The 8,851-nt window shown below is 54.1% G+C and overlaps 1 protein-coding gene across 1 annotated transcript in view; it reads right to left on the bottom strand.

Moving 5' to 3' along the window:
• Positions 1-8,203: 8,203 nt before the first annotated feature.
• Positions 8,204-8,851, bottom strand: part of LOC133133612 (fibroblast growth factor 11-like) — a 32,151-nt gene continuing 31,503 nt past the window's right edge. The window contains exon 5 of the mRNA XM_061249715.1: positions 8,204-8,304. Coding sequence (XP_061105699.1) covers positions 8,204-8,304 — 101 coding nt within the window. The remainder of the gene's footprint in view (positions 8,305-8,851) is intronic.

Genomic DNA, 8,851 nt, shown 5'->3' with positions numbered 1-8,851 from the left:
AGCCTGTAGTCTAGTGGCTAAGGTACAGGACTGGGGCAGCCTGCAGTCTAGTGGCTAAGGTACATGACTGGGGCAGCCTGTAGCCTAGTGGCTAAGGTACATGGCTGGGGCAGCCTGTAGCCTAGTGGCTAAGGTACATGACTGGGGCAGCCTGTAGTCTAGTGGCTAAGGTACATGACTGGGGCAGCCTGTAGTCTAGTGGCTAAGGTACATGACTGGGGCAGCCTGGAGCCTAGTGGCTTAGGTACATGACTGGGGCAGCCTGCAGTCTAGTGGCTAAGGTACATGACTGGGGCAGCCTGTAGCCTAGTGGCTAAGGTACATGACTGGGGCAGCCTGTAGCCTAGTGGCTAAGGTACAGGACTGGGGCAGCCTGTAGCCTAGTGGCTAAGGTACATGACTGGGGCAGCCTGTAGCCTGGTGGCTAAGGTACATGACTGGGGCAGCCTGTAGTCTAGTGGCTAAGGTACATGACTGGGTAAGCCTGTAGCCTGGTGGCTAAGGTACATGACTGGGGCAGCCTGTAGCCTGGTGGCTAAGGTACATGACTGGGGCAGCCTGTAGCCTAGTGGCTAAGGTACATGACTGGGGCAGCCTGTGGTCTAGTGGCTAAGGTACATGACTGGGGCATCCTGCGGTCTAGTGGCTAAGGTACATGACTGGGGCAGCCTGCAGTCTAGTGGCTAAGGTACATGACTGGGGCAGCCTGTAGCCTAGTGGCTAAGGTACATGACTGGGGCAGCCTGTAGCCTAGTGGCTAAGGTACATGACTGGGGCAGCCTGTAGCCTAGTGGCTAAGGTACATGACTGGGGCAGCCTGTAGTCTAGTGGCTAAGGTACATGACTGGGGCAGCCTGTAGCCTAGTGGCTAAGGTACATGACTGGGGCAGCTTGTAGCCTAGTGGCGAAGGTACATGACTGGGGCAGCCTGTAGCCTAGCGGCTAAGGTACATGACTGGGGCAGCCTGTAGCCTAGGGGCTAAGGTACATGACTGGGGCAGCCTGTAGCCTAGTGGCTAAGGTACATGACTGGGGCAGCCTGTAGCCTAGTGGCTAAGGTACATGACTGGGGCAGCCTGTAACCTAGTGGCTAAGGTACATGACTGGGGCAGCCTGTACTCTAGTGGCTAAGGTACATGACTGGGGCAGCCTGTGGTCTAGTGGCTAAGGTACATGACTGGGGCAGCCTGTAGCCTAGTGGCTAAGGTATATGACTGGGGCAGCCTGTAGTCTAGTGGCTAAGGTATATGACTGGGGCAGCCTGTAGTCTAGTGGCTGAGGTACATGACTGGGGCAGCCTGTAGCCTAGTGGCTAAGGTACATGACTGGGGCAGCCTGTAGCCTAGTGGCTAAGGTACATGACTGGGGCAGCCTGTAGCCTGGTGGCTAAGGTACATGACTGGGGCAGCCTGCAGTCTAGTGGCTAAGGTACATGACTGGGGCAGCCTGTAGCCTAGTGGCTAAGGTACAGGACTGGGGCAGCCTGCAGTCTAGTGGCTAAGGTACATGACTGGGGCAGCCTGTAGCCTAGTGGCTAAGGTACATGACTGGGGCAGCCTGTAGCCTAGTGGCTAAGGTACATGACTGGGGCAGCCTGTAGTCTAGTGGCTAAGGTACATGACTGGGGCAGCCTGTAGCCTAGTGGCTAAGGTACATGACTGGGGCAGCCTGTAGCCTAGTGGCTAAGGTGCATGACTGGGGCAGCCTGCAGTCTAGTGGCTAAGGTACATGACTGGGGCAGCCTGTAGTCTAGTGGCTAAGGTACAGGACTGGGGCAGCCTGCAGTCTAGTGGCTAAGGTACATGACTGGGGCAGCCTGCGGTCTAGTGGCTAAGGTACATGACTGGGGCAGCCTGTAGTCTAGTGGCTAAGGTGCATGACTGGGGCAGCCTGCAGTCTAGTGGCTAAGGTACATGACTGGGGCAGCCTGTAGTCTAGTGGCTAAGGTACAGGACTGGGGCAGCCTGCAGTCTAGTGGCTAAGGTACATGACTGGGGCAGCCTGTAGCCTAGTGGCTAAGGTACATGACTGGGGCAGCCTGTAGCCTAGTGGCTAAGGTACAGGACTGGGGCAGCCTGCAGCCTAGTGGCTAAGGTACATGACTGGGGCAGCCTGTAGCCTAGTGGCTAAGGTACATGACTGGGACAGCCTGTAGTCTAGTGGCTAAGGTACATGACTGGGGCAGCCTGTAGCCTAGTGGCTAAGGTACATGACTGGGGCAGCCTGTGGTCTAGTGGCTGAGGTACATGACTGGGGCAGCCTGTAGTCTAGTGGCTAAGGTACATGACTGGGGCAGCCTGTAGCCTAGTGGCGAAGGTACATGACTGGGGCAGCCTGTAGCCTAGCGGCTAAGGTACATGACTGGGGCAGCCTGTAGCCTAGGGGCTAAGGTACATGACTGGGGCAGCCTGTAGCCTAGTGGCTAAGGTACATGACTGGGGCAGCCTGTAGCCTAGTGGCTAAGGTACATGACTGGGGCAGCCTGTAGCCTAGTGGCTAAGGTACATGACTGGGGCAGCCTGTAGCCTAGTGGCTAAGGTACATGACTGGGGCAGCCTCTAGTCTAGTGGCTAAGGTACATGACTGGGGCAACCTGTAGTCTAGTGGCTAAGGTACATGACTGGGGCAGCCTGTAGCCTAGTGGCTAAGGTACATGACTGGGGCAGCCTGTAGTCTAGTGGCTGAGGTACATGACTGGGGCAGCCTGTAGCCTAGTGGCTACGGTACATGACTGGGGCAGCCTGTAGTCTAGTGGCTAAGGTACATGACTGGGGCAGCCTGCAGTCTAGTGGCTAAGGTACATGACTGGGGCAGCCTGTAGCCTAGTGGCTAAGGTACAGGACTGGGGCAGCCTGCAGTCTAGTGGCTAAGGTACATGACTGGGGCAGCCTGTAGCCTAGTGGCTAAGGTACATGACTGGGGCAGCCTGTAGCCTAGTGGCTAAGGTACATGACTGGGGCAGCCTGTAGTCTAGTGGCTAAGGTACATGACTGGGGCATCCTGCGGTCTAGTGGCTAAGGTACATGACTGGGGCAGCCTGTAGCCTAGTGGCTAAGGTGCATGACTGGGGCAGCCTGCAGTCTAGTGGCTAAGGTACATGACTGGGGCAGCCTGTAGTCTAGTGGCTAAGGTACAGGACTGGGGCAGCCTGCAGTCTAGTGGCTAAGGTACATGACTGGGGCAGCCTGCGGTCTAGTGGCTAAGGTACATGACTGGGGCAGCCTGTAGTCTAGTGGCTAAGGTGCATGACTGGGGCAGCCTGCAGTCTAGTGGCTAAGGTACATGACTGGGGCAGCCTGTAGTCTAGTGGCTAAGGTACAGGACTGGGGCAGCCTGCAGTCTAGTGGCTAAGGTACATGACTGGGGCAGCCTGTAGCCTAGTGGCTAAGGTACATGACTGGGGCAGCCTGTAGACTAGTGGCTAAGGTACAGGACTGGGGCAGCCTGCAGCCTAGTGGCTAAGGTACATGACTGGGGCAGCCTGTAGCCTAGTGGCTAAGGTACATGACTGGGACAGCCTGTAGTCTAGTGGCTAAGGTACATGACTGGGGCAGCCTGTAGCCTAGTGGCTAAGGTACATGACTGGGGCAGCCTGTGGTCTAGTGGCTGAGGTACATGACTGGGGCAGCCTGTAGTCTAGTGGCTAAGGTACATGACTGGGGCAGCCTGTAGCCTAGTGGCGAAGGTACATGACTGGGGCAGCCTGTAGCCTAGTGGCTAAGGTACATGACTGGGGCAGCCTGTAGCCTAGGGGCTAAGGTACATGACTGGGGCAGCCTGTAGCCTAGTGGCTAAGGTACATGACTGGGGCAGCCTGTAGCCTAGTGGCTAAGGTACATGACTGGGGCAGCCTGTAGCCTAGTGGCTAAGGTACATGACTGGGGCAGCCTGTAGCCTAGTGGCTAAGGTACATGACTGGGGCAGCCTCTAGTCTAGTGGCTAAGGTACATGACTGGGGCAACCTGTAGTCTAGTGGCTAAGGTACATGACTGGGGCAGCCTGTAGCCTAGTGGCTAAGGTACATGACTGGGGCAGCCTGTAGTCTAGTGGCTGAGGTACATGACTGGGGCAGCCTGTAGCCTAGTGGCTACGGTACATGACTGGGGCAGCCTGTAGCCTCGTGGCTAAGGTACATGACTGGGGCAGACTGTAGCCTCGTGGCTAAGGTACATGACTGGGGCAGCCTGTAGCCTAGTGGCTAAGGTGCATGACTGGGGCAGCCTGCAGCCTAGTGGCTAAGGTACATGACTGGGGCAGCCTGTAGCCTAGTGGCTAAGGTACATGACTGGGGCAGCCTGTAGCCTCGTGGCTAAGGTACATGACTGGGGCAGACTGTAGCCTCGTGGCTAAGGTACATGACTGGGGCAGCCTGTAGCCTAGTGGCTAAGGTGCATGACTGGGGCAGCCTGCAGCCTAGTGGCTAAGGTACATGACTGGGGCAGCCTGTAGCCTAGTGGCTAAGGTACATGACTGGGGCAGCCTGCAGCCTAGTGGCTAAGGTACATGACTGGGGCAGCCTGTAGCCTAATGGCAAAGGTGCATGACTGGGGCATGACTGGGGCAGCCTGTAGCCTAGTGGCTAAGGTGCATGACTGGGGCAGCCTGCAGCCTAGTGGCTAAGGTACATGACTGGGGCAGCCTGTAGCCTAATGGCAAAGGTGCATGACTGGGGCATGACTGGGGCAGCCTGTAGCCTAGTGGCGAAGGTACATGACTGGGGCAGCCTGTAGCCTAGGGGCTAAGGTACATGACTGGGGCAGCCTGTAGCCTAGTGGCTAAGGTACATGACTGGGGCAGCCTGTAGCCTAGTGGCTAAGGTACATGACTGGGACAGCCTGTAGCCTGGTGGCTAAGGTACATGACTGGGGCAGCATGTAGTCTAGTGGCTAAGGTACATGACTGGGGCAGCCTGTAGCCTAGGGGCTAAGGTACATGACTGGGGCAGCCTGTTGCCTAGTGGCTAAGGTACATGACTGGGGCAGCCTGTAGCCTAGTGGCTAAGGTACATGACTGGGGCAGCCTGTAGCCTAGTGGCTAAGGTACATGACTGGGGCAGCCTGTAGCCTAGTGGCTAAGGTACATGACTGGGGCAGCCTGTAGTCTAGTGGCTAAGGTACATGACTGGGGCAGCCTGTAGCCTGGTGGCTAAGGTACATGACTGGGGCAGCATGTAGTCTAGTGGCTAAGGTACATGACTGGGACCCGCAAGGTTGGTGGTCTAATCCCCAGTGTAGCTACGATAAGATCCACACAGCTGTTGAGCCCTTGAGCAAGGCCTTTAACCCTGCATTGCTCCAGGGGGATTGCCCCCTGCTTAGTCCAATCAACTGGAAGTTGCTTTAAAATGAAAGAAACAGCTAAAGAACAAATAATTTGAATAACGTGGCTCCAGTTCTCTGTCTGGGATGTTTCTCCAGGTGCGGCGTGTCTATACCTGGTACCCAGCTGGGCCTGGGACCTCTGAATCAATGCAGTGGATGGAGCTGGATGTGTGTGGTTAGCCCTTATGAAGGAGTGATATATGTGTTCTTTCAGAGAGCTGCATGCAGACCGGCTGCTATTTATGCTCCTAGCCCCGCCTCCTCACTGCCACTCAAATGGATACAATGATTAGGATCTGCATTAAAGCTTTAGAGCTGTGCATTAAAGCTTTAGAGCTCAGTGTTAAAGCTTTAGAGCTCTGCATTAAAGCTTTAGAGCTCAGTGTTAAAGCTTTAGAGCTCAGTGTTAAAGCTTTAGAGCTCAGTGTTAAAGCTTTAGAGCTCTGCATTAAAGCTTTAGAGCTCAGTGTTACAGCTTTAGAGCTCTGCATTAAAGCTTTAGAGCTTGGTGTTAAAGCTTTTGAGCTCAGTGTTACAGCTTTAGAGCTCGGTGTTAAAGCTTTAGAGCTCAGTGTTACAGCTTTAGAGCTCTGCATTAAAGCTTTAGAGCTCAGTGTTAAAGCTTTAGAGCTCTGCATTAAAGCTTTAGAGCTCAATGTTAAGGCTTTAGAGCTCTGCATTAAAGCTTTAGAGCTCAGTGTTAAAGCTTTAGAGCTCAGTATTAAAGCTTTAGAGCTCAGTATTAAAGCTTTCAAGCTCGGTGTTAAAGCTTTAGAGCTCAGTGTTACAGCTTTAGAGCTCTGCATTAAAGCTTTAGAGCTCAGTGTTAAAGCTTTAGAGCTCGGTGTTAAAGCTTTAGAGTCAGTGTTAAAGCTTGAGAGCTCAGTGTTAAAGCTTTAGAGCTCGGTGTTAAAGCTTTAGAGCTCAGTGTTACAGCTTTAGAGCTCTGCATTAAAGCTTTAGAGCTTGGTGTTAAAGCTTTGTAGCTCAGTGTTACAGCTTTAGAGCTCAGTGTTAAAGCTTTAGAGCTCTGCATTAAAGCTTTAGAGCTCGGTGTTAAAGCTTTAGAGCTCTGCATTAAAGCTTTAGAGCTCTGCATTAAAGCTTTAGAGCTCGGTGTTAAAGCTTTAGAGCTCAGTGTTACAGCTTTAGAGCTCAGTGTTACAGCTTTAGAGCTCTGCATTAAAGCTTTAGAGCTCGGTGTTAAAGCTTTAGAGCTCAGTGTTAAAGCTTTAGAGCTCAGTGTTACAGCTTTAGAGCTCGGTGTTAAAGCTTTAGAGCTCAGTGTGTCACCAGTTCTGCGAATTGTGGAGAGGCGTGCGGTGCATGATGGGTGCTGCAGTACGTGTGCTGGCTCTGTGTTCGTGTCAGCGCAGCTCACCTGGCTCACCTGGCTCACCTGGCTCACCTGACTCACCTGACTCACCTGGCTCACCTGGCTCACCTGACTCACCTGGCTCACCTGGCTCACCTGACTCACCTGACTCACCTGGCTCACCTGACTCACCTGGCTCACCTGGCTCACCTGACTCACCTAGCTCACCTGGCTCACCTGACTCACCTGACTCACCTGGCTCACCTGACTCAGATCAAACTTTGAGCCTAGGAGATTGAATATGAACCTAGATTCAGCAACTGCATTGCTTAGTTCTTGCCACAAATGTTTTCAGAAACTTTTCATCATGTTTTAGTGGACTGTTTAGGAGGTATAAGATGGTTCTATCAACAGTCCACCATGCATAAAACACTCGTACGCATAGACTTCGTAAAATATTTGTTCGTTGAAATTCGCTGTTAGAGGGGCAGGGGTTAAGGGGGGGAGGGGCTGTGGGTGGGGTTAACGTGGCCGTGGGTGGGGTTAAGGGGCTGTGAGTGGGGTTAAAGTGGCTGTGGGCGGGGTTAAAGTGGCTGTGGGCGGGGTTAACGTGGCTGTGGGCAGAGTTAAGGGGCTGTGGGTGGGGTTACCGTGGCTGTGGGCGGGGTTAACGTGGCTGTGGGCAGAGTTAAGGGGCTGTGGGTGGGGTTAACGTGGCTGTGGGCGGGGTTAACGTGGCTGTGGGCAGAGTTAAGGGGCTGTGGGTGGGGTTAACGTGGCTGTGTGAGGTTAAAATGGCTGTGGGCAGAGTTAAGGGGCTGTGGGTGGGGTTAACATGGCTGTGGGCGGGGTTAAAGTGGCTGTGGGCGGGGTTAACGTGGCTGTGGGCAGAGTTAAGGGGCTGTGGGTGGGGTTAAGGGGCTGTGGGTGGGGTTAACGTGGCTGTGGGCGGGGTTAACGTGGCTGTGGGCAGAGTTAAGGGGCTGTGGGTGGGGTTAACGTGGCTGTGGGCGGGGTTAACGTGGCTGTGGGCAGAGTTAAGGGGCTGTGGGTGGGGTTAACATGGCTGTGGGCGGGGTTAAAGTGGCTGTGGGCGGGGTTAACGTGGCTGTGGGCAGAGTTAAGGGGCTGTGGGTGGGGTTAAAGTGTGTTTTCATTCTGAAGTACCCTGCCTGGTCACCGTGGAGACGGCAGTGAGCACTGGACCATAGCCTCTCCACACACAGCCCTGAGGGGTCACCATGGCGACTAATGGCTCATAGCAGGGCTTATGGTGTGATGTCATAGGGAACTGCATGGTTGGGGGGGGGTATGGAGTGGAAAAGCAGGCTCTCTAGTGAGAAAATACTGCTTTTCATGGCATCCCTGAGAACAGTGTGACAGGAGTGTCCCGGCCTGTGCTTCCTGGTGATCTCATAACTGGCTTATTCTCTCAGCCAATCCCAATCACAGCGCTGCCTGTGGCTGATTGTCTCAGCCAATCAGAGCCGTCCTGGAGCACGGAGCCCTTTTGGGTGGGCTGTGCTGTCCCAGTGCATGGTGGGTAGCTGGCGTGGCTTCGCCCGGGCTACGAGGCGTCAGGTTCGCATGGGGGGGGTGAGTCGCCCGTCTTCCTGGGGGGGCTCTGCTCCACCAGCTCGTGCAGCGAAGGCTCCTGGTACATGGCCACTGTGGAGAACACACACTGTGTTACACACACACACACACACACACACACACACACACTCACACTCACACACACACACACACACAGTGTGTTACACACACACACACTCACACACACACTGTGTTACACACACACACACTCACACACACACTGTGTTACACACACACACACACACACTGTGTTACACACACACACACTCACACACACACACACACACACACACACACTGTGTTACACACACACACACACACACACACTCACACACACACACACACACACTGTGTTACACACACACACTCACACACACACACACACACTGTGTTACACACACACACACACTCACACACTGTGTTACACACACACACACACAGTGTTACACACACACACACACACACTGTGTTACACACACACACACACTGTGTTACACACACACACACACACTGTGTTACACACACACACACTATGTTACACACACATACTGTGTTACACACACACACACTCACACACACACACACTGTGTTACACACACACACACACACACTGTGTTAC

The sequence above is a fragment of the Conger conger genome, chromosome 7 (genome assembly GCF_963514075.1).
Source record: "Conger conger chromosome 7, fConCon1.1, whole genome shotgun sequence".
Lineage (NCBI taxonomy): Eukaryota > Metazoa > Chordata > Actinopteri > Anguilliformes > Congridae > Conger > Conger conger.
This window is presented reverse-complemented; position numbering and strand designations above follow the sequence as displayed.